General features: G+C 53.7%; 1 protein-coding gene across 1 annotated transcript; it reads left to right on the top strand.

Annotated features, from left to right (window-relative positions):
• The first annotated feature begins 865 nt into the window (after nt 1–865).
• Nucleotides 866–23,580, top strand: Tnks1bp1 (tankyrase 1 binding protein 1). Its single transcript, XM_051167103.1, is given in 11 exon segments — nt 866–977; nt 1,976–2,600; nt 4,672–4,741; nt 8,638–9,999; nt 12,207–14,323; nt 20,766–20,919; nt 20,921–21,133; nt 21,387–21,537; nt 21,652–21,788; nt 23,051–23,208; nt 23,489–23,580. Coding segments are annotated over 11 exon segments (5,142 nt in total). The 5' UTR covers nt 866–883; the 3' UTR covers nt 23,550–23,580.
• The last annotated feature ends 225 nt before the right edge of the window (nt 23,581–23,805 follow it).

Raw genomic sequence — 23,805 nt, 5'->3', positions numbered from 1 at the left:
CCATGTCATAGGCTGTCCAGGAAGGGGGGAACCCCCGGGGAGTTTTCCTCCAGGTCAAACCCCCTACCCCCAAGTAATCAAGCCCAGTCGGTTCTCCCTGCCCATCCTGGGCCGGCTCCTCCTTCCCCTTGGCTAGGCCCTGGAAATCCAGTGGGAGGCCATTGCTATGGTAACAGGACTAGGCCCTGGCTTTACCTCATCAAATTCCATGCTGAAGCCAAAACGATTGAGAAATTAAAGGGGAGAAAAAAAAATGTATTCCAGATGTTTACTTTTTATTTCTTATTTCCCCATGTTTGGATGAGACAGCTTCGAGGGAGTGAGGAGGGGGGGAGCAGGGATGTGGAGGAGAATGGGGAGAGGGGGTTAGGGAGCCACTCCCAGCCATAGAGGGAGGGAGGCGAATGGGAAGAGGGGGGCCGGCTATGGGGCGGAGCCCCAGGTTGGGGAGGAGCGGGTTTTTCCCGTCTCCGTGAGGTGATTCCTGAGACTGGAGACTTTCCGGCCTTCTTGCCCTGCTCAGGGTGGATATCTCTGGTGGGGCTGCCTCACCCACGAGGGGTACCTCAGGAACTGTAAGTAGGGTACCACAGGAAGGAGCTTGGAGGTGGTGTGGGTGGAGGTGGCTCCCCGATGCTCCAGATCTTTTGGCGTTCAAGGCCAAAAGTTCGAGAGCTGTGTCAAGAGTTGAGGATGTGGCTGTGGGGACCTCCCTGGCCTCCCCCTGCAGTTCTCTCTTCCCACACTGCCTGGGTTGGAAATAGACTTCCTTGGCTAAGCCTGTTGCCTCGGCCAGCTCTCCCTTCTCCTTTCCTGGGTCTTCAGCCACCCGTGTGTTTACCCGGCTGGCTTCCCATTTCTCAAGCAGGGTCTGCCGCATGTGATGAAAGTATCCACTCTCCGGGAGAGCACAGCCATGGCTTCCCCACTGCCCGAGGAGCGGGAGGAGGAGCTGGCGCCTGTTGGCCCCGAGCCAGGTACCAATGGGTGATGGGTGTAGGGTGGGGCTGGTGACTGGGAGGAGGGTGTGGAGGGTAGAGGCTGCACCTCTATTCTGTCCTGGCAGGTAGCTGAGTGACAGTTGTGTTGAGGTGAGAGGCCGCAGAGTGTGGAATTCGTGCTGAAGGGCCTTGGTGCCCGGTGCCTGGTGAGAGTGAGGTGTTCCTCCTACAGGTGTGGAAGCAGAGTCTTTGAGCCGTCTTTGGAAAGGAGGCACTGAGGCGCAGAGAGAGAAACGGAGTGCGTTTCCTTCTCCGTGTCTAGACTTTTTAAACACTCAGCTGAATGAGTGGGTGACACAAGGCTCGATTATAGAAGGGTTGTGGCTGTGAGTAATTTCCAAGGTCTTTTACTTGGCATTAGAATGCCTTGTATAGAAGGCAGGTTTCTGGCCTTTTGTTTTTCCTTTCCTCCTTCCCGTGGCAGATTTACCTCTGTTTGACATAGGTCAGTGGTAAGTTTGCATTCCTGATAACAAACTGAATGGCACAGAGGAGGTGACCCGGAAGTGAACAAGAGGAGAGGGGCTGTGGGGAGATGTGGCGCTCAACTAGGATGAAAAGTTCACTCTGGGAATCTGGCACCTGGAGCTGTATAAAGGAGTAGGGTCCCTAGGCCGAGCACTTGGTGGCGCCAGGCAGATGAATATTGTCGGTTGCTCGTTCAAATCATTTGATAGGAACATGTGCTAGGTTTAAAAAATAGAATGCTAGAGAAATAAGGTGCCACAGCACCCATGAATAACTTCAGGCTTTTAAGACGGTAACTGGTAGACACTTAGGAGTTTGTAGAAGGTAGGCTATGTAGTGGGGATGTGGGAAAAAAATCAAGGACGGCTTCATGGAGTAAGGAGTACTGACTTGCAAGATGGGATCCAAAATTGGAGGGCTGGAGATTTGGTGCAGCAGCGGGAGTCACAAGAATTCATGTCTCATGGTTCTTCAGACAGTCCCTAATGAATCCTTCCTTTTGACAGGTGACCTTCGGGCCAAGCCCCCCATCAAGCCCAAGCCCTCAGCCTTGCCCAACAAGCCAGCTCTGCCTGCCAAACCCAGCCTTTTGGTGCCTGTTGGGCCTCGGCCTCCTCGGGGTCCCCTGGCTGAGCTGCCTTCTGCCCGGAAGATGAACATGCTGGCAGGACCTCAGCCCTATGGTGTCAGCAAGCGTCCCCTCCCATTCACTCCAAGGCCTACAAGTGAGGCTGGAGGAGAGGTTCCCCAAGAGTCTGGGAAAGAGGATGCTGGGAAAGAAGACTTGCCCCCTTTGGCACCCCCAGCTCGATGCGCTGCCCTGGGAGGTGTGCGGAAGGCCCCTGCCCCATTCCGCCCCTCCTCTGAGCGGTTTGCAGCCAGTACAGTAGAAGAGATTTTGGCCAAGATGGAGCAGCCTCGCAAGGAGATCCCTGCCAGCCCTGACCGCCTCTGGGGCTCCCGCCTCACTTTTAACCATGATGGGAGCTCTCGATATGGCCCTAGGGCCTATGGTGTCCCTGGACCCAGAGAGGAGGATGATAAGACCCTTGCCAAAGGATGGTCCCAGGAGGGGACAGCCAAGGGTCCTGCAGAGTGCCAGGAAGAACATAGCAAGACCCCTGAGGAGAGGTAAGGGCTAAGAGGTTGCATATTTCCTTGAAATCTTGAAGAGGCTAGGGAGCAAGAGGGCTTCAGTTTAGGCTGTCTCCTCTACTGGTAGGTTAGTTATGTAAGCACAGGCAAACCCAGGTTAATTCCCAAAGCATCTCTGTAGCAAATTGTGGTGTTAGTCCTGTGTGTGTTTGTGTGTGTGTACGGTGCTGGGGATTGAACCCTGGGCCTTGCACATGCCAGGCAGGTGCTTTAGCACTGAGCTATATCCCCTGCCCACTGTAATTCTCTTTAGAGAGTTGGTACATGGTATTCTAGAGCATTATAGTGTTCCGTAGACTAGTTTGTAGTCCATTGAATAAGTGTCCTTGCTCTTTGGAAAAGGGGCTGTTAGGCCCACTTTAGAGACTGGAAAATCAGGGCTCCAAAGTGACTGCCTATAGCCTCTCAGTTTGAAACCAGATGTGTTTGATTCTAAAACCTGTGGTCTTTTTTCCTTCTTCTCGTTATTTATTCACTTTATATCCAGATCTCACATCTCAGCCCCCCCCTTCTCTCCTCCTGGCCCCACTCTTTCCATCCTCTTCCCCTTCTGCCCCTCTCCTTCCTCAGAAAAGGGGACTTCCCCTCCCCATACCAACCCATCCTGGTACATCAAGTCTCATCAGGACTAAGTGCATCCTCTTCCTTTGAGGCCACCAGACAAGGCAGCCCAGCTAGGGCAAAGTGGTCCAAAAGCAGGCAACAGGGTCAGAGACAGCCCCTACTACACTTGCTAAGGGACCCTCATGCAGACCAAGCTGTCCGTCAGCTACCTATGTGGAGGGGCCTAGGTCCATCCAGTCCACGCGTGGTCTTGGGTTGGAGGTCCAGTCTCTGTGATGCAACCTGTGATCTTAACTGCTAGGTCTCACGTGGCAGAGCACCATGCTGAAGGGAGGACCAGGGAGGGTGCCTTGGACTCTGTAGAATACAGTCTTAGCCTGTGAGGAGTGTGGTAGGCTTCCGCTAATTTCTGCATTGAGTTCTTCTGTCTGGAGACACTTTCCCAGATTCACTGCTTACCCATAGCTGGCCTGCGTGTTAGGGAGGGCCGGCTGGGAGCTGCTCCTTGGGATAGTGGATACAGGGCCTGGAGGGAGGTGAGGGATTTGGCTACCCAGAGCTTTAGGGCAAGAGAGCACCAGCATGAAGCTTGCATAGTTAGGCCCAGTGGTTGCCTTCTCTGTCCCACTGCAGGAGGACAGGCCTGTTGTGTGGTATGGGCTGAAACTGAAGACCCTGCCCTGCCCTGCCCTGCCCTGCCCCGCCCCACCCCACCCTACTTTACCCTCTAGCCTGCCCTTTTCTCACCTGAAAACACCTGGTGGTTTTGCTGAGGAGTTAACCTTTGCATACCCAAGCCCAGGGCTGCTTACTGGGAGGCTGTGCTGCTTCTCAGCCTAGATCCCTCCATCCATCCATGAAAGAGTCAGTCTTGGAAAATCATCCCTCTCCTACACCCCCCTTGCCCCATCCTTCAGGAAATATCAGCAGCGCTGCTGGGACCAGCTACAAGCTGGCTAGAGAAGAGCTTTAACCCCTCAGGGACTTGGAGAGGAAGACCTTGTCTTCGTGGGAACCTCTGAGGGATCTGGACACACATGAGCTGTTTATATAGAGAGCGGGAATGTAACCCTGTGTGTATAGGAAGGGAGTGGGAGCTATGTCCTGGGCATTTGATTTGTGGGTATCACCTCGCTTCCTTAGCCCTAGTGCTCCCAGGCCAAGCTCAGGGATAGGTCCTAGAGTGAGTGTTAAACTTGCTTGTGGGATAACTTCCCCCTCCCTTTTCTATTTTGTGATGGACTTCAACTTTTTTGTTGTTGTTGGTTTGAGACAAGGTTTCTCTGTGTAGAGCCCGGGCTGTCCTGGAACTCACTTTGCAGGCCAGGCTCAAACTCACAGAGATCCACCTGCCTCTGCCTCCATAGGGCTGGGATTAGAGGCCTGTGCCACTTTGCCCTTCCAGCTTAACTCTGACTTTATTTATTTGTTTGTTTGTTTGTTTGTTTGTTTTTAACCTCTCCCTTCTGTCTCTTCCTCTCAGGAGCCTCACTTCCAGCCTGGCAATGAACGGGGACCTGGCTAAGCTGGCTAGCTCTGAACCACCTACCGATGTGAGTTGCCTTCATGTGGTAAGCACAGCTGTGGTAAAGTAGAGCTGGGGCATCATCTGAGATCATCTCCTATCCTCTCAGAGTCTAGATGGGGAAACTCAGGCCCGTGGACTTGCCCAGGGACTGGCTTCTAAGACTGAGATTTTTTGTTGTTGGTGGTTTTTTAAAGACAGGGTTTCTCTGTGTAGCCTTGGCTGTCTTAGACTGGCTTTGTAGACCCGGCTGGCCTTGAACTCACAGTGATCTTCCTCCCTCTGCCTTCCCAGTGCTGGGTTTTAAAGCATGGGCCACCACGCCCAGCAAGACTCAGATTTAAAAAACAAAACAAAAACCTCCCAGGACAGTGTCCCTGGTCACTAGTTAGGTGGCTAAGTATTGCTGAACATGAGGATTAGGAGCAATGCTTATGCTCTAGCGCTGAGCAAGGCCCTGCTGTGTGCTGCTGGCCGTGTCCTAGGCATGCGAGCCAATTTAGGCCTTTTGGGAACTCTAGCTAGTAGGCTTCGCCAGCCCCTTTTGAGGATGCCAGGGCCCAGGCTAAGTAGCTCACTTGGCCTGAGGCAGGACCTGACGTCTCTGACTCTGGAATCCTCCCTGGCTACACTTCTGAACTACTTCTGAGTTCAGAAAGAGGGGATGGTCTGGGTTTCCTGTTCATTCCCTCGTCTCTCTGATGGAGCCCAGTTTTCTGAGCAAACTATGTCAAAAATAGCCCTTGGTTGGAGAGCCATTCAGCTAGAGGCTGTCCCAAGTGCCCTGGAATAGACAAGTGAGTCTGTGTGTGTATGCTAGGCATTGAGACGTCAGAGGAAAATATGCACTGTGTCTGTAAGGACCTCCCTTTCCAGAGGCAGGCAGGCAGGCAGGCAGGCAGGCAGGCACTAAGATAGACATCCTGTGAATTGGCAGATGCACAAGGTGTTGCATGCTGGGAGAACTGGGAAGGCCACATGCTGGGTGAGGGTAGTGGGGAGTCCTTACTATGTAGGTTGCGTAGCGAGTGGTGTGGTGCCTGCGGAACAGCGTTCTTGGCAGAGGGCTCAGCATGTGCAGAGGCAAGGAAGCCAAGAGGTCTGGGGGTGCAGTGAGAGGTGAACTAGGTGGTAGTGAGGACTGATGGTACAGAGGCTCGGAGTCCTCTATGGACTTTGGCTTGAGCAAGGAGAAGATGCCCCCAAGCAGTTTGAAGGTAAAGAAATGGTATCTGACAGCTTAGTGGTCAGGGGACTGAGGTCCTGCTTCCTAGGTGAAGAAAGGCTTGCAGGGGGGTGTCAGACTAGCAGCAGGGATCAAAAGGATTGTTAGCCTGATCCAAGTGACAGATGATAATGGCTTAGACCCTAGAGGCAGCCATTGCAGATCTGGATTGAATCTGTAGGTGATAAAGAGGGGACATTCAGAGTCTCTTCTGAGGAAGAAAGCAGACAGCATGCAGGATCTTGGAATACTCCCAGGGCACTTGGCCTTAGCAACTGGAATGGTGAGGCTCCCAGTTACTAAAAGGGGGATGTTAAAAGCCAAAGCATAGCTGGGAGCCATATGAGGAGTTTGCTTTGGAGTTTGTTGAGTTCACGATGCTCTTTAGACATCCACGTGGAAATGCCAATTGGATGATTGGCTAGAGTGTGACATTTAGGGGAAGTGAGTGTGTTGGAGGGGAAATCTTGGGAAGTTGTCAGTGTAGAGATAGTGGCTGAGACAGACTTGGGTCCGCAGGGGAGTAGGTGGTACATTGGAGGGAAGAGGCTGCAAGCACAGCAGTGGAGACAGGGAGAACAGCTCTAGAGCCTGGCCAAGCCAAGCAGCCTCTGGGACTGCAGGAGTGTGCCAGCGGCTGCCAGGACCTTAAGTTGGGCTGCCGCCTCCGGTTAGCATCAATTGGATTTAGCTGCAGGGAGGTCCTCAGTGACCTTGGCAAATAGGTACAGGGTGTGAAGGAGAAAGCCTGATTGGGTTGAGCCTACAAGAGGTGGGGCAGGCAAGGTGTGTATGGTGAAGGGAACCAGTACTTTGAAGGAAACAAATGGTAGCTAGAGAGAGATGTGGGACCAGCATGATTTTTTTTTTTTTTGTTTCTCTCTTTCGTTTTCTGTTAAGACAGAAGAAAGTAGAGCAGTTGGTATACTGTGGGAGTGATCCAGTAGGGAGGGGGAAAAATCGGTGAAGCTGGAGAGAGAAGAGGGGTTGACCTTAGCCTGGAGCAAGGACAGTGCCTGGTCACAGAAAGGGAGCTGAGCCCTTAGGCTCCTGGTGGTGGGTAGGAAAGCTGCAGTTCTCAGGGAATAGGAAGCAAGGCCATCAGCTTCGAGAGGTTGGGGAGGAGGTGTTGGAGGTTTGAGGAGAGACTTGGAAATATGTTGTCTGTGGAGTGAACGGAGAGTGTGCGAGCGAGCATGTGAGTGCAGTAGGTTGCGGCTCCGGAGTGCAGCGAGTGCCAGTTGTAGAGCAGCGCTGACTCTGAAGGAAGACCGGCCGTCTTTGCTGTGTTTTTCCCCAGCCATGTCTGGCAGCCCAGGTTCTGGAGCCGGCAGAGAGAGATGCATTTAAGCAGCTTAGAACAGCACTGGGCAGAGTGAGGGTGTGGAGAGTTGTGTACAAGGCAGCTGTTATGTGGTAAAAGGGAACTGAGGGTTAGGAAGGGAGACGGAGCTGTGAAAAGGAAGTGAGGTGACTGACCTCGCCTCCCAGAGGGGTTGAAGAATGAGAAAGTTGGGAACATAAAAAGAACTAGCAGGACAAATAGGAAATGGGATGGGCTGGTGACGGACTTGAAGTTTAGACTGGGGGCAGTGGTGATAGAGTTACTGGGGAGGACTGGGACTAAACGCGTGACCTCAGAAGAATGCAGGGCACTGAACCAAAGGATGCTAGGATTGTAAAGCCGAGGCTTTCGGTGATCCTGGGGATACTGTTTTCAAGGAATACTTGTTTTTCTGGAGGCTGACAAGGGGGCAGGGGGTAGGGCATTCAGGTACATGTTTGGAAACTAGATTATTGAAAAGAAGAATAGGGGTTGCGGTGGAGGGACTGGAGAAGAAGTAGAATTCTTTCCCCCTTCCTGATGATGAGGCAGTGGCTAGGGGTCATGACCTCAAGTGGTAGGGTACAGAAGCTGGGGCAAGTGTCAGTATAATTTGTTCGGGGCCAAGCAAAGCAGTGTAGTATGGGAGAAACAGGGGCCTGATGCCACCTCTGCCTCCTTCCTTTTCCTGATGTCATCTTTTCTCTCTGCTCCCAGTAACCATAGCAGCTTTTTTTTTTTTTTAATTTTTATTTTTGTATACCCGGGGCCCATGTGCACAAGTCTAACTCTGAGGTGGATGCTGGCATCAGCACAGGAGTACAGGTGGGAACCCGAGGCCCTAAGAGACCCTGTGGGAATGAGCCGTTCGGCTTATGGGAGGCAGGACCAGGATCACTAGAAGCCGTGCGCTTTTCATGGCTTCCATCATTCTTTGCCGCCATGCTTCCTTGGGTAGTACTGAGACCTGCAGGTGTGCAGAGCAGAGGATGGGACTCTATCCCTCCACTTGATGATGGTCTTAGGAGATGCTGTGGGCTTGGAATGACCTCGCAGTCCTCTGGGGCAAGCCCCTTTCCCTTCCCTTCCTGTATATCCAGATGGTCAGATTTCCTCCTTTCTTCTTCCATGTATAAGGCATGTGTTGTTTGCCCCCTAACTGTAGGTCTCCTGGAGGAGACCCTTAGGTCAGCCTTGGGTTGGGGATCGAGCCACTGAGACAGTGAGAATGCTGCCAAGTGAATAAAGCTGGGTACCTTTTCTGGGGTGATGACCTGGTGGAGAAGCCCTACGTGAGTTCACCTCCCAAGCCCTTCCCCCTGTGAGCTTGGACCCAGCCGAGAAGTGAGTGACAACTCTTGACCTTTCTCTGCAGGTCTCCAAGACCCGGGTCACCTCGAGTCCAGACCCCATTTCAGAGCATGGAGTCTCTTCCAGCCCAGTCCTCCCTGCTAAAGTCTCTGTCCCAGCCTCAGAGTGTCCCTGGCTTTCAAGCCACCAAAGTTCTCCTTGCCAGTCTCAGTTCTCAGAAGTTCCGAGTCCTGCAGCTCCTGAGGCTTCCATCTGTCCCCCTGTGACTCCCGCATCCCCTAGTGCAGCCTTGCCTGATGAGCATCCTTGTCATTCCCCTAGCTCAGGGCTACCTGCTGAGGTAGCCCCGGAAACCCTCAGACCCAACAGCTCTTCTGTGGAGACAGTCTCAGGGCACCACAGCGCAGGACAGCCCCCGGTGGTCCTCTTGCCTCAAGCCCTGATTGAGGGCACTGAGTTGCCAGATCTTACGCTAACGTTCCCATGTGGGGAGGAGGCCGCAGCCAGGGGTCACGCGGAACCCCGGCCCAGCAGCCTGGCTCAGCGCCGGTTCTCAGAAGGGGTACTTCAGCCACCTAGCCAGGACCAAGGGAAGCTGGGAGGCTCACTGGCTGCTCTGCCCCAAGATCAGGGGAGCCAGTCCACTCTAGATCGTCCCTTTGGAAGTGGGACGGAGTCTACCTGGAGCTTGTCACAGTCATTCGAGTGGACCTTTCCCACAAGGCCCTCGGGTCTAGGTGTATGGCGGCTGGATTCCCCACCCCCATCTCCCATCACAGAAGCCAGTGAGGCCGCTGAGGCTGCTGAGGCTGGCAATTGGGCTCCCTCTGACAGGGAAGAAGGAGTGCCCCAGCTGGGACCAGGTGCCCCATCAGCTCCAGAGAGCCTAGGAAGGCCTATTTCTGGGGTTCAGGGAAATGACCCAGGCATGTCCCTAGCCCAGAGAGATGAAGGAAAGAGTCAGGCTCAGTCCCCAGCTGGCCTTCCCTCTACAGTTGAGGGGCCATCTGGAACACCCTTACTGCAGGCAGAGGAGAGCTATGAGGACCAGGAGCCACTGGCGGGGCAGGAGTCCCCCATTACTTTGGCCACCAAGGAGGCAGCCCTGCCAGTGCTAGAGCCAGTGCTAGGACAGCAGCAGCCCACACCCCCTGACCAACCCTGCATCCTCTTTGTTGATGTACCTGATCCTGGGCAGGCATTGCCTATTGAGGAAGAGGTGGTGACCTTAGGTTGGGCAGAGACCACCCTGCCCCAGGCAGAGGCTCAGGAACCCTGTCAGCTGTCCCCTGAGCCTGCGGGCCCTGAAAGCAGTTCTCGCTGGCTGGATGATCTCTTGGCGTCACCACCACCCAACTCAGGCAGTGCAAGGCGAGCAGCCGGACCTGAGCTAAAGGATATGCCGTCACCGAGCTCCTGCTCCGAGGTAAGGTGGCTGTGGGCATAGGGCATCAGGGCTAGGCTTTGGGTGGGCTTCTTTCTTTGAACATGGACACCATAGAGTTCAAGGCAGCTGTGCACCCACACCTCATATCTCTGTAGTTGCTAGCAGAGCTGCATAGGGTGGTGCTTAGGGTTTAGCTGTTTGAATTCTAGTCCTGACACCAGCATTCACTAGTTGAGCAGTCTTGGGAGTGAACCTTAATTGTAAGCTTTGTCCTTTCATAGAGGGGTGTGTGTGTGTGTGTGTGTGTGTATGTATGTATGTGTGTGTGTGTGTGTGTGGTGTGCATGCTTATGTGTATATACACATAGGCTAGAACAACCTCAGGCATCTCTGTCTACCTTATGACTATCCTGTGGTCTCATTGTACGTGTAGCTCACCCATTTACCTAAGCTAGCCGGCCAATGAGCACTAGGGATCCTCCTGCCTCTGCCTCCCCATCACAGTGATTATCGACACATGGCAAACTCTACTAAACCTGAGCTCTGCCGCCTGTGCTACAAGCACCTTCCTTATGTAGCCATCTTCCCAGCCAATGAAATGGAGAAAGCTTTGCCTCTTGCCAAGTAGTCAACCTGTTACTGCTGGGAGTATTATGCAAGGCAAAGTTGGGTAGAGTTGGAGGGCCTGGGTTCATCTGCTAGTGTAGGTATGCCACCTGGGCTCAGGGGACTCTACTAGTTCTTTCCCCGGGTGTAACCTCGAGCCAGATACTTTCTGCCTCAGTTTCTGTGCCTGTAAAGTGGTGATGACTGGGATAGGCTGTAACTCTGAGAGTGAGAGGGTTAAATGTGTTAGAACATGTGAAAGCACTGCGGACTGGGCTCGGCTGCGCTCGTTATAAATGCTTTGTAAGTGTTGGCTTTTACAACTGGAAAGACCGTTGAGTTCAAGATCTGTTTGGTAGACCAGCAGCTGAAGCCCAGAGGAAGAGGTGCCTTGTGCAGAGTTACCCAGTGAGTTGGTAACTGGGCCTAAGCCAGGACGATTGTCGGCTCTATGCCCTTTCTCCTACCAGGCTGCCTCTGCATTTAAGGGCTAGGATCCAGGTGGCTTTTGAGACATATTTTTCAGTCCTGGATTGGATAGGTTGGGGTGGAGCTGGAGGCAAGGAGGACCCCCCCTACCCCCCACCCCCACCCCACTCAGGCCCTCTGGAGTTTGGAGAAGGAGGAGGAGGAGGGAGGAGGAGGAAGGGGTTAACACCACACTGACTCCTGCAGTAGGTGTGTCTGTCCCAGGATGTGGGTGACTCAATTGGCTTCTGGGCGGGGCTGCCAGGACTGCAGCTGCTCCCGGAGCTGGGGAGCAAGGCCGGGACAGGCAGGAGCCAGAGCCGTCAGACAGGTCCTGGCTAGGGGAGCAGCCCAGCCCAGGCCTGGTACCTGGCTTACCCAGAAGCCCCAGGGTGGTCAGTGGGGAGGTGGGGGGGGGCACATGGCCTGGCCTGGGGAGAGGGAAGCCAGCATGTCTGTCCTGGAACGGCTACTGGCCAACGCGGCACTGCGGGACGAGGCTGGCAGGCTCCGAAGCCCTGAGACCCAAGCCTGCCCTCCCTCTGGCTCTGGGGTGAGTCAGGGAAAGTTGGGTGGGGGTGCAGGGATCCTTGTGCCCTGACTTTTCCTGAGCTAGCTGAGGGTGGAGTCTTCCTGGGCGAGGCTGGACAGAGGGAAAGAAGAAGCTGGGAGCTGTGAGGGCTGGAAGAGCGCAGGGCTTGCAGGCTAAGTTGTAAGTCAGGTGCCCATCGGTGTCAGTGTGCCCCCTCCTCCCAGTCCAGTGTTTAGGCCTCTCCTTCAGGCAGGATTTCTCCTGGCAACTAGCCAGGTATTGCCCAAGGGCTGTAAACATGACCACAGGACTGTCCAACCGAGTGTCCATGTGTGCCAGGCTGTTTAAATGGCTCTTGATTGACCCTTCCACAAAGCTCCCGTATAATAGGAATTACCTGTCTAAGAATGATCCTTAGGCCCAGAGTAGTTAAGTGATTTGCTCAAGGTCACACAGCATTCTTCTGCCAAAGTGGGGCTCTGACACAGTAGGTAGCCACCATGCTCAATTTGGAATGACTGCCATCTCGGTTAACTCTAAGCGTTCTTCCCTCCCTCCCTCCCTCCCTCCCTCCCTCCCTCCCTCCGTCCCCCCCCAACCCTTTATCCCCCCCTTCTTTATTTCTTCTGCTGTTTCCCAGGGACTCCTTGGCTGGTCCCAGAAAGACCTGCAGAGTGAATTTGGGGTTGCAGCAGACTCACATCCCAGCAGTTTTGGTCCTTCGAGCTGGTCTCCAGATGCTTCTCAGGACTACAGCGTCGGAGGCCGGAGCCCTGGTGGAGACCCAGGTCTTGGGAAAAGAGACTGGATCAGCAAGTGTGGGCAAGGGTCTGGGGAGGGCAGCAGTAGGGAGTGGGTCAGCAGATGCAGCCTTGGCCAAGAGGCGATAGTGGTCAGCAGCGGCCACGATGACAGTGAATCGCCTGTCCGTGAGTGGGCAGCGGGAAAGCCAGCCCAGCTTGGCACGCGAGGTCTGGAGGCTGATACACCGGAGTGGGGATTTGGCAAGAGGGACTCCCAGGGCACTTACTCCAACTGTGACAAGGAGCTCCAGGCCCAGGAGTCTGGGAAGCGAGACCCCTTGGGTTCTTTCAGCGCCCGAGATGCAAGCCTTCAAGACTGGGGGTTCGGGAAGAGAACATCCCTGAGCATCAGCCAGGATGCAGGTGAGAAGAGTCAAGAATTGGGGATGAGGGACCTCTCCGGTGGCTATGACAGCCAGGACACTGAGGAGCAGGACCGGGAGTTCGAGAAGCGAGATTCTTTACCTGACACCCACGGCAGCCAAGCCACAGCCCGGCAGGACCAGGAGTTTGGCAAGAGTGCTTGGTTACAGGATTACAGTGGCGGCGGCTCAAGGCTCAGTTCACAGGAGAGAGGATTCGGGACACGAACCCTGAGCTCCGGGTTCAGCCCCGAGGAGGCTCAGCAGCAGGATGAGGAGTTTGAGAAGAAGATACCAAGTGGTGAAGACAGGTTTCGCGAGGCTAGCAGGGGTGTGGGCCAGCCGGAGGCTGGAGACGCTGGGGGCCTGTTGAGCCCTAGTACGCCCAAGCTGCCAGATGGAGCCGCTAGGCAGAAAGACCAGGGCAACTGGCAAGATGGTGACTCCAGCCAGGAGATCCCAGGGCTGCAGGGGAGAGTGCAGGCAGGAAGTCAGAGCCCTACCAACATCAGCTTGGAAGACAAACAGATAGGGCAGCGAGGCTGGCCTGGGGAGTTCAGCTTTGGAGTCACAGCCCAGCCAGGGTCAGCATTTAGTCCCGAGCAGCAAGACTGGAACAGGGACTTGTGCGTGGAGGGCACTGAGAGCAGCTATCAGTTTGGCATCATTGGTGACGACAGATTGAGTATTACCTGCGTCAGCCCTTCCAGGAAGATGGGAAGTGGCCATTTTGTGCCTCCTGGAGAGACAAAGGCTGAGGCTGTAGACTGGACTGACCAGCTAGGTCTCAGGAACTTGGAAGTGTCTAGCTGTGTGAGTTCTGGAGGCTCAAGCGAGGCTAGAGAGAATGTTGTGGGACGAATGGGCTGGACAGACAGCCTGGGCTTGAACAATGGAGATCTCACCAGCCATTTGGGAACTGGAGGTTCTGAGGAGCCCAGGGGGATGGGAGCTGGGGAAAGGGACTGGACTTCCGATGTGGAGGCGAGAAGCAGAGATTTGCCAGGGCAGGGAGAAGTAGGAGGGAACATCCAGGCCAGAGAGAGTGGGGTGGGGCAGCCTGACTGGTCAGGTGTGGAGGCTGGAGAGTTCCTTAAGTCAAGAGAGCGTGGAGTTGGACAGGCAGATTGGACACCTGGTCTCGGATTGAGAAACATGGCCCCAGAGGCAGGCTGTAGCCCTGGAGAGCCCAGGGAACTTGGGGTGGGTCAGGCAGACTGGGGTGACAATCTAGGTCTGCGGAACCTGGAGGTGCCCTGTGACTTGGAGTCAGGAGGGTCACGGGGCCGTGGAGTTGGGCAGACGGAGTGGGCCCAGGACTTGGGACTCCGGAACCTCAGGCTCTGTGGGGCCCCAAGTGAGGTCAGGGAGTGTGGGGTGGGGAGAGTGGGCCCCGACCTAGAGCTCGGACCTAAAAGCAATGGCAGTTTGTCCCCTGGTTTGGAAACTGAAGACCCCCTGGAAGCCAGGGAGCTGGGGGTTGGTGAGACAAGTGGAACAGAGACACAGGGCGAAGACAGCTCACCTTCCTTGGAGACTCATTCTGAAGACACTGGAATGGACACAGGAGAGGTGCCCAGCGTGGGAGCCAGGTAAGGCACTCCTCTGTCTTGGGGCTTTGAGGGACTGTGTGATCTCTGAGGAGGGAAAACCAGCTTTCCCTGTGGACTTGTGTTCAGAGAACGGAGCCCTTTTGGGCTGGGAATGTTCAAATCCACATTTTATATTTTGTGTTGAACTTTGAATCATAAGACCTAGATGAGTTCTTTTCTGGAGGATGAACATAAAATTTGAGGCACCCTTTTGCCACTCATGCCTTCCCGATGACCAAGTTATGGGTGTCTAGAGAAAGTGGAATCTGCCACATCTTTGGTGATTTCTGGTGAGTTGTGCGTGTGTGCATGTATGTACAAGTGCACAAGTGTGTGCAGACACACACACAAGCTTCTGTGCCTGTGGAATGACTGTCATTCCTGTCGCTGTCTATCTTTTGGGGGACAGTTCTCTCACTGCTCTGAAACTTGCCAAGTAGGCTGGGTTGGCAGATCAGTGAGCCCCAGGCGTCACCCCATTTCTGCCTCCCCAGTGCTGGGATTACAAGCACACACCACTGTGTCCGGTGTGTGGGATGTGGGGATTGTACTCAAGTGTTCATAGTTGCGAGGAAAACACTTTGCCCAATGAGGTATCTTCCTAGTCCAGTTTCTGGTGAGTTCTGGAGGCCTCAAGCTCTGACGCCCAGTGATCTGCTGGGACGCTTACAGAGGTAGTGGAGGGCAGCCCTGTCTGTGTGGTTTTGGCCCAGGTTCCCACAGCCCATATTATACTGGGTGGTGACCTCGGTTGTCTGGCCAAGGGGTTGGGAGCTGGGTGATCTAACCTGCTCTGTCTCAGAGCCCAGAAGAGCAGTGATGTGAGAATCTGAACTTGTGGGGAGCCAAGGCCCAGCCCTGTGATCGTGACCCCCAGCCCCAAGCAAACTTTCTGTTCTCTCTCCTTCTTCTTCTTCTTCTTCTTCTTCTTCTTCTTCTTCTTCTTCTTCTTCTTCTTCTTCTTCTTCTTTTTTCCTTCCTTCTTCTCCTCCTCCTCCTCCTCCTCCTCCTCCTCCTCCTCCTCCTCCTCCTTCTTCTTCTTCTTTAAAAAAAAAAAAAGATTTATTTATTATTATGTATACAGAGCTCTGCCTGCATGGACACCTGCATGCCAGAGGAGGGCATCAGATCTCATTATAGATGGTTGTGAGTCACCATGTGGTTGCTGGGAATTGAACTCATGACCTCTGGAAGAACAGCCAGTGCTGTTAACCACTGAGCCACCTTTCCAGCCCTCTTTCTTGTTCTTTTCCTTGTTTATTTATTGGGGGAGGAGGGAACAGGGTCTCTTTATGTGGCCCTGGCTGACCTTGAACTCACTATGTATGCCAGACTGGCCTCAAGTTCAGAGAGATCAGCTTGCTTCTGCTTCCCAAGTGCTGGGATTTGGGTGTGCTGCTTGGGCAAGAGAAGTTTTCATGGGGTCCAGGCTGGTAAGAACCAGCCAGGCTGTCTTAGCGGATGCTCTGAGAGCAACTTGGGTGACTCCACACCTGTGGAAAGGGTATGGAAAGGCCATTGCCTCTCTTTCCTTAACATTTTCATCCACTGAGATTTGGTTTTGGTTTTCCTGCCTTTTTCAGTCCCAAGAGTGGGTGCTTCCCACCAGGCATGTGGGAAGGGAAGGAGAGGGAGGTGTTGGGTGGGGGCTGTTCTGAGCGGAAGGCACAGATGGTGGCAGGAGGAGAGCAGGAGGGACCAGGAAGGCGCTGGGTGGGGGTTGAGAGAGACATTTGGCATGGAGGTGGACGAGGGTGAGAGCATAGGGTTAGGAAGTGAGCTGAGACGGGAGTTCTCAGGCCGCTTGGCTGATGAGAGGAGTGGTAGGGGATGCAGCTGTCTGTGAATATGCAGATCTGAGCGCTGGCCGGTGCTTTCCTGCGGGCCTGGACTGGCTGCTGGGCTCGGAGCTTCCGTGTTACCAGCTAACCTGGGAGGCCCAGGGAGCACACACAGGCACAAGGGAGCATAGGCACAAGGGAGCACAGGTTCTACGCGCTTGTTCTCATTGTACTTCCTGGGACTCTGCCCACTCGGCCCCAAGTGCTCAGCTGTGTGGATCTTCACGGCTGCCCTGTGTAGCAGGGTAGGGGTTTTGATCCTGTCCTTCTGTCAGGCTGAGAGATGGGGTGACCTGCCTATGGCCACAGAGGATAGATACACTATACCCTTCTGACTTCCTTCTGTCATCTACTTTCAGGTGTGGCCACTGTATTCAAAACAGATTACGAAAGAGTGGGGCTCTGCCCTCTGCCCCACTGGGGATGGTTCTTGAGGAGGAGGAGGAGGAGGAGGAGTGGCATCCTCTTCAATTATTTAGGATGAGGGAGGAGGCTCCTTGCAGACTGACCGGGACAGTGACAGCAGGACGATGGCTTTGATGGTGAGGCTTCTTGAGCCTCCACACCCCAAAGCACCCATGCTTTTTGGGACATGCTACCACGATCCAACAAGTGTTGTCACCAGAGCTTAGAGTTTTAGCCCAAACACAGGCAGCTGCGCCTCATTGTTTCTTCCACAACTGGAAGGAAACCATTGTTTGGGAGGGCCTGTGTGGAAGGCACATTTTTCTGACACACGCCCTAAAGGAAGCCATGTTTGGAAAGACCTGTGTACTCTGTGGCCAAGCATAGGACTCTGTTTCTAATACCTTATCTAGGACTTTTCTAGGCGAGCAGAGTTTTCCGGACTCACCTGACTAAGGCCAGTCTGGTAAGCTAGTGCTAGGAGTGTCTGACACGGGGAAATTAATACAGTCTGGAATGCTTATCTTTCAAGAAAAGTTTGGAGATTTCCTTTGTGTCAGGAAGTCCTTGAGAATGGGTCCGAGCACTCTGGCTTGGGGCTAGCCCTCCTTCTCTGCCCTCCTCTGTGACCTCAGGCAAGTAACCTGAAGCAGTGGCCTTGTCATCTCAGGACCCATGTCCTCATATATAAGTTGAGAACTTACTCCAGGCTCTCTTGGGGATTTTCATGAGGAAGGCTAACACACGCACAGTGGTGAATACAAACCTGCCTCTCCCGTGGTAATTGCTTAAAACAAAACCAAGCAAACAACCAGACAACAACAACAAACCTAGCCACCCGCGTTTGTATCTGTTTTGCAAGTGTGGACGTGAAGTGTCCATAAAGGGAGGCCCCTCGGAGACATCTTTGTTGCTGTCCTTCTGTTGAGCAGATACATTATGGGTTGGACCTCAGGCAGGAGTAGCTACGGCAAACTAGCATGGAGGTGGCGGTGTGGGGCACAGCTTGAGTGGCTACTCTGGAACTAGGGCCATCCATGGCATCCTGATGAGTGCCAGAGCTGCTACAGGATCCTTATTTTCTGGTTTCTTGGTCATTCCTTGCTCTTGCCCTTTGGACCCCCATAATACTCCAAGAAAACTCAAAGATCATTGAGTCCAGCCCCCTCATTTCAGGGATGGTGAAACGGGGGGCCCTGAGCGGGGAGTAGGATTTACACAAGTTCCCACTGCTTATGACGGTGAGTTCTTTTCTGTTTCGGTGGGGCTTAACTTTGTTGTCCTTTCTGAGTGCCCCGGTGTTTCTCTTTGGCATCAAAGCCAAGAAAGATGCATCACCCCAGTTCTGGTGCCCTGCGTTCTAGGTCTCAGAGCCTTAAACACCTGGACATGTTGCAAATATGTCCCTGGTACTTGCATTAGAAATAGTGGTGGAGGGTAGCGGTGGGCAGTTTGGGTGGTGGCCCAGGATGAGAGTGCATGTGGAAGGGTTGGGTGAAGCATCTCCTCAGGCCAGGAATGGCTGTTACAGAATGAGGACCGTCCCAACAATTCACGTCTGTCCCTATTGTAAGCTCGTAAGCCCAGCGATGTTCTGGACTTTTATGACTCCCACTTAACAGGTGATGAAACAGAGGCTTGGACTGAGCATGTGACTCTGGGCCAAGGTTGGCATGGGTGCAGGGCAGAGCACATGTCTCTGTAGGCCTAGCAGGCTCAGCACCCAGGTTCCTGTCCTTCCTGTCCTGCCAGGAAGTCCTATGTGGACACCCTGGGCTCTCAGTAAGGGACGCTTCTCAGATGCAGAAGGCAGAGGCCCTTGGGTGGGTATGCACTGCACTTTCCACGGCTCCATGTTCCACACCACTCCTAGAGCCTGCTCAGCAGAGTCCCTAACTGCCTTTCTCTGCCTTCTCAGTTGGTTCACATCCCCTCAGCTGCCTTGTCCAGGCTGGGCAGGGTAACTTGCTGTCATCTGGTTGCCACCTCCCTGACTCTGAGCTGGCTTTAGGGTGAGCTGGCTTTGGCTCCTGTCCAGGTCTGCTCTTGAGTCCTCTGTCTTGATGTACTGTAGCCTCTGCCACCTCATCCATCCCCCTCTCCCTCCTATGCTGCTTTCATTTCCATCTGTCAGCAGCTTATGGAAGGACAGACTGACACATTTTTTTCCCTGTCCCCGTCTCATCTTCCTGCTCAGGACTGACTCACCTGCATGATTCTTTCTACAGTATCATTGGCTACTCAGTAGCCTGGCTTCCAGGCTCATTGTCTGATAGCTTTCATTACCCCTGAGTGTGTTAGGGTGCGGCTGTGTGCTCTGTGCTCTGTGTGTGTGTGTGTGTGTGTGTGTGTGTGTGTGTGTGTGTGTGTGTGTGTGTGTGGTGAGGGAGCATGTTTTAGGGAGGGCAGCTGGATGTAGCGTGGGTGGTGCTGTCCTGGTGTCTGTGCCTTGTTCTGGAGGAGCACTGGGCAGAGGATACTCTGCTGTGCCGAAGTCCAAGGTGACCCTACCTGCCACTCAGCAAACGTTTGTGTGGTCTCATCTTTGAGTCAGGGATGCTGGGGCCACAGAGACAAAAAAGGAGCCTGTCTTTGCCCTTGAGGAGTTCCCACAGGCAGTGGAGACAGACACACAGGCTCGAAGGTGCTTGGAACTGTAGGTGAGGGCTGGTCTAGGTTGGAGTCAATAGCTCTCAGGCCTGAAGGGTTGTGTGAGCTCAGAGGGAACAGATGGGCCAGGCTCTGGCTTGTCCCAGGAAGTGTGGCCATCCAGGCAGATGCTCCCAAGTGGAGCTTGAACCACAGAAACTTAGGGCAGCAGTAGCAGTGCTATTCCTGGGAATGTCTGCGTGTTGGATCCTATACTGTCAGGCTTAGCTTTTTATTCTCCTGCCCTGGTGACTGGGAGGAGCACGGGGTGTTTGCAGGGGAAGAGACTCATGCAAGGGCATGGGTACAGGTACCATTCCGAACTCAAAAATCCAAAACCCCAAATCTGAAACTTTTTTGTTTTTGGTTTTCAAGACATAGTTTCTCTGTGTAGCCTTGGCTGTCCTGGACATGCTTTGTAGGCAAGGCTGGCCTCGAACTCACAGAGATCCGCCTGCCTCTGCCTCCCCAAATGCTGGGATTACAGCCACTGCACCTGGCTAAATCTGAAACTTTTAAAAATCGTTTTCTTTAGATTTACACATTCTTTAATTTTATGCGTATGGATGGTTTGCCTTCATGTATAGCTGGGTACCATGTGTGTGCATTGTCTGTGCGAGCCAGAAGAGGGTGTCGGATGACTTGGAACTAGAATTACAAATGGTCGTTAGCTGTCCTGTGGGTGCTGGGACTTGAACCTTGGGTTCTCTGGAAGAGCTTTCAGTAATCTTAGCCACTGAGTCATCTCTCCAGTCCCATAAAATCTGAAACTTTTTGAGCACAGCATGATATTATACAGAAATCCATGCATGGTATCCGTGGCAAGTCACAAAGTGCAGGTAAACCAAAATTACCATAAAATGACCGTAAATCTGCATGATCAAGGTCAGTATGAGACTCAAAGGAAGTTTTTCTTCAGGTTTTGTTATCCAGATAGCTCCTTATAGGCTAGGGAGATAGCTCAGTCAGGAAAGTGCCTGCAGACCTGGGTTTGGCCCCAGAAGACAATAGAAAGGCTAGATGTGGTAGTGTGAACAGTTGTATCTTAGTGCCAGCGAGGCAGAGACAGAGTAGTCTCTGGGACTTCCTGGCCTGCCTGCTTTGCTTACTCGGTGAAAGTTCCAGGCCAGTGAGAAATCCTTTCAAAAGGAAAAGAGAGCAGCACAAGTAAAAGTGCTTACTGTCAGTGTTTGACTGTCCCGAGTTTGATCTTTGGGACCCATATGGTAGAAGAAGAGAAATGGCTCCTAAAAGTTGTCCTTGGAGACAGACATGCCAACACAGATGCAGGCAGGCAGGCAGGCGCGCGCACACACACACACACACACTGACAAAGAGATCTTGCGTTATCAAATATTTTAAACCTTGGAAAAGTCCAGACTCAGGCAATTTGGTAACGGATACCCACCCTGTAGTATGTGGACCAGGACTTTCTAAGCAACCAAGTAGGCGTAGCCCTGTCTCTGTGTGGCTTATGCCTTGGGGAAGAGAACTGTGGTCTTATTTAAAGGAAAATGACTCTGGTTTCTTGCCTATCCCTTTTGCAGCCCCAGCAGGTGCCTGGCTCGCTCTCCACCTTCTGGCTCCACTGTTCTGGAGGGAACAGTGGCAGCCAGCAGCTCTAAGGCAACCTCACAAAGGGAATCAGTAGCTTCAGGACTCAGGGTTGTGTTGGAGGAAGAAGGAGCCACTGCGGGTGCTGGGCCAAGGGGAGCCCCAGGAGTCCAGCGGAGACCCTTTGCCTTCCTCGAGGCCTCAGCCCGATGGTGAAGCCAGCCAGGGAGATGAGGTGGATGGCAGCTGGAGTCTTACAAGGGGCCCTAGGCAGGAGGAGCAGGGGTCAGCCCCGCCCCCCCGGCGGCCTCCCCGAGGACCTCTGCCCAGCTGCCCCAGCGAGGACTTCTCCTTCATAGAGGTCAGTAGAGGGTGAACGTGTGCTGTGGTGGATGAGCGGTGGGGGAAGAGTCAGGATATGTGGGTGTGGGTCAAACCCCAATCTCAGAGCTTTTCTGAGCAGTCAAGGGAGACCGACACAGTTCGTAGGTGCCTCAAGGCAACAAGAAACTGCAGCAGCCATCAACTCCTGGGGGTGATGTTGAGGTGCTCCTCTGGGATGGAGCTGGACCATGGCTGGGCAACAGCAATGGTGGTGGTGTTGTTTTGAGCAGGACACCGAGATCCTCGATAGTGCCATGTATCGGAGTCGTGCCAGCCTAGGGCGTAAGCGGGGCCACCGGGCCCCAGCCATCCGGCCTGGGGGCACCCTGGGCCTGTCAGAGACAGCAGACTCGGATACTCGGCTGTTCCAAGATTCAACAGGTATGATCAGTGTATTAACTGAATGGAGTCTGTGTCAGTGTCCGGCCGTGTGTGGGCAAGGGTGGTGTCTGGCACGATGCTCAGGTTGTGATAACCTTCCCCTGATATTTACAGAGCCAAGGTCTTCTCGGGTGCCATCTTCAGATGAGGAGGTGGTGGAGGAGCCTCAGAGCCGCCGGACACGGATGTCCTTGGGCACCAAAGGGCTGAAAGTCAACCTCTTTCCTGGCCTGAGCCCATCAGCCTTGAAGGTACCATCTGATCCTTCTGCACACACACACTCCAGCCATCTGGCTTGCCAGCCTTGAACCCAGCATTTCTATTTATCCTTCCTTCCATCCCTCCATTCCTCCATCCATCCTCCATCCATCCATCCATCCATCCCTCCATCCTTCCATCCATCCATCCATCCCTCCATCCATCCTTCCATCCATCCCTCCATCCATCCATCCATCCATCCATCCATCCTTCCATCCATCCTTCCATCCATCATCCTCCATCATCCTCCATCCATCATCCTTCCATCCATCCATCCTTCCCATCCACCATCCCTCCATCCTTCCATCCATCCATCCTTCCATCCCTCCATCCATCCATTCATCCTTCCATCCATCCATCCATCCATCCATCCATCCTTCCATCCATCCATCCATCCTTCCATCCATCCCTCCATCCATCCCTCCATCCATCCATCCATCCATCCCTCCATCCCTCCATCCATCCATCCTTCCATCCCTCCATCCATCTATCCATCCTTCCATCCATCCATCCCATCCATCCTTCCATCCATCCCTCCATCCATCCATCCATCCATCCTTCCATCCATCCATCCATCCTTCCATCCATCCATCCATCCTTCCATCCATCCATCCATCCTTCCATCCATTCTTCCATCCATCCTTCCATCCTTCCATCCATCCATCCATCCATCCCCACAAGTCCCTTCTCCCATCTTTTTTTTTATTGTGCTGAGGAGGGTTCTGTAAGGTCCCCTTGGTCCTTGCTCAACTCTGTGCAGTGTGCCGGGTTCAGTGTAAGAAAGACCACCGTGTTCTTTTACCTCAGAGCTTCCAGGGCACTGGGTGGGGGCTGGGCATAGTTTATGCCCATGAGTGGCTCTGGTGAAGGCGTGTAAAGGGGCAGTGCAGCCAGGGGCTGGGCTGTTCAGCAGCGTTGTTTCCTGGCAGTGACTGGGAGTGGGAGGTGGCCTGGGCAGGGTTTCTTGTAAGCAGTTTCTCTTAGCCTTGAGGTAGGTGCACAGGAGTTGCCTCTGGGGTGCGGACAGACAAGTGAAAACATAGGTGTGGGAAGTCACCACTCTTGGTTCAGCCTATCTTACTGAATTCCTTTCATCTAGTAATCTTTCCAATGTGTTTGGGGAGAGGGGATCAGCTCTGCGGGAGGCAGATCTCTATAGAGGGATCCAGGCCTAGCTCAGGGGACTGCACCCTTTTGGTAAAGGCCTGGCCTTCTCAATCTTGCTGCTTGTCCATCTTCCACCTGTGTCTCCCAGGCCAAGCTTCGCTCCCGGAACCGCTCAGCCGAGGAGGGGGAGGTGACAGAGAGCAAATCAAGCCAGAAGGAGTCTTCCGTCCAGCGTTCAAAGTCCTGCAAGGTCCCAGGGCTAGGGAAGCCCCTCACGTTACCCCCGAAGCCAGAAAAATCCTCAGGGTAAGTAACTGAGCTCTAGGTATTCCCTGAACCTCAGGTATTATCCTCAGAAGGGGAAACTCACTTTCCAGAAGTAGAAAATTGAGCTTGAGAGGAAGTTGAGTTGCTTCATATTAAATGGGCTATTGGGAGGTTGGGGGGTAGGGTAGAAGGTGGGGTGGGGTATCCAGATCTGCCCCTGTACCCTAAGCTGCCTCTTCTGATGGGAGTGTAGGTAGTCTCACCTTGTTCAGTTTCTTTAAACTTTGCTTTTGTGACCTTTGCACTTTGCACTTTCCAGGTCAGAAGGATCATCACCCAACTGGCTACAAGCCCTGAAGCTAAAGAAGAAAAAGATCTGATCAGGGTCCAAGGTAAGGATGTGCTCCTGGGCTGAGGTGAAGGTAAGGATGTGCTCCTGGGCTGAGGTGAAAGTAGGGCCTGGTGTGGATAACTCGGGAGGCCTTGTCCTTAGCTCTCCTGCTCATGTGAGAGGCTAGAAGGCGGCAGGTGAGACGACAGTTTGCTGCCTTAGCTCCTCTGAGGCTGGTGTTTGTCCTGGGCCTGACGAGGGGCGCAGGGAGGGACTTCCTTTCCAGCCTGTGTCCTGTGTGCTGG

The sequence above is a fragment of the Acomys russatus genome, chromosome 24 (genome assembly GCF_903995435.1).
Source record: "Acomys russatus chromosome 24, mAcoRus1.1, whole genome shotgun sequence".
In the NCBI taxonomy this organism is placed as follows: domain Eukaryota; kingdom Metazoa; phylum Chordata; class Mammalia; order Rodentia; family Muridae; genus Acomys; species Acomys russatus.
Note: the sequence above shows the minus strand (reverse complement) of the source record. Positions and strands in the feature narration are given on the sequence as shown.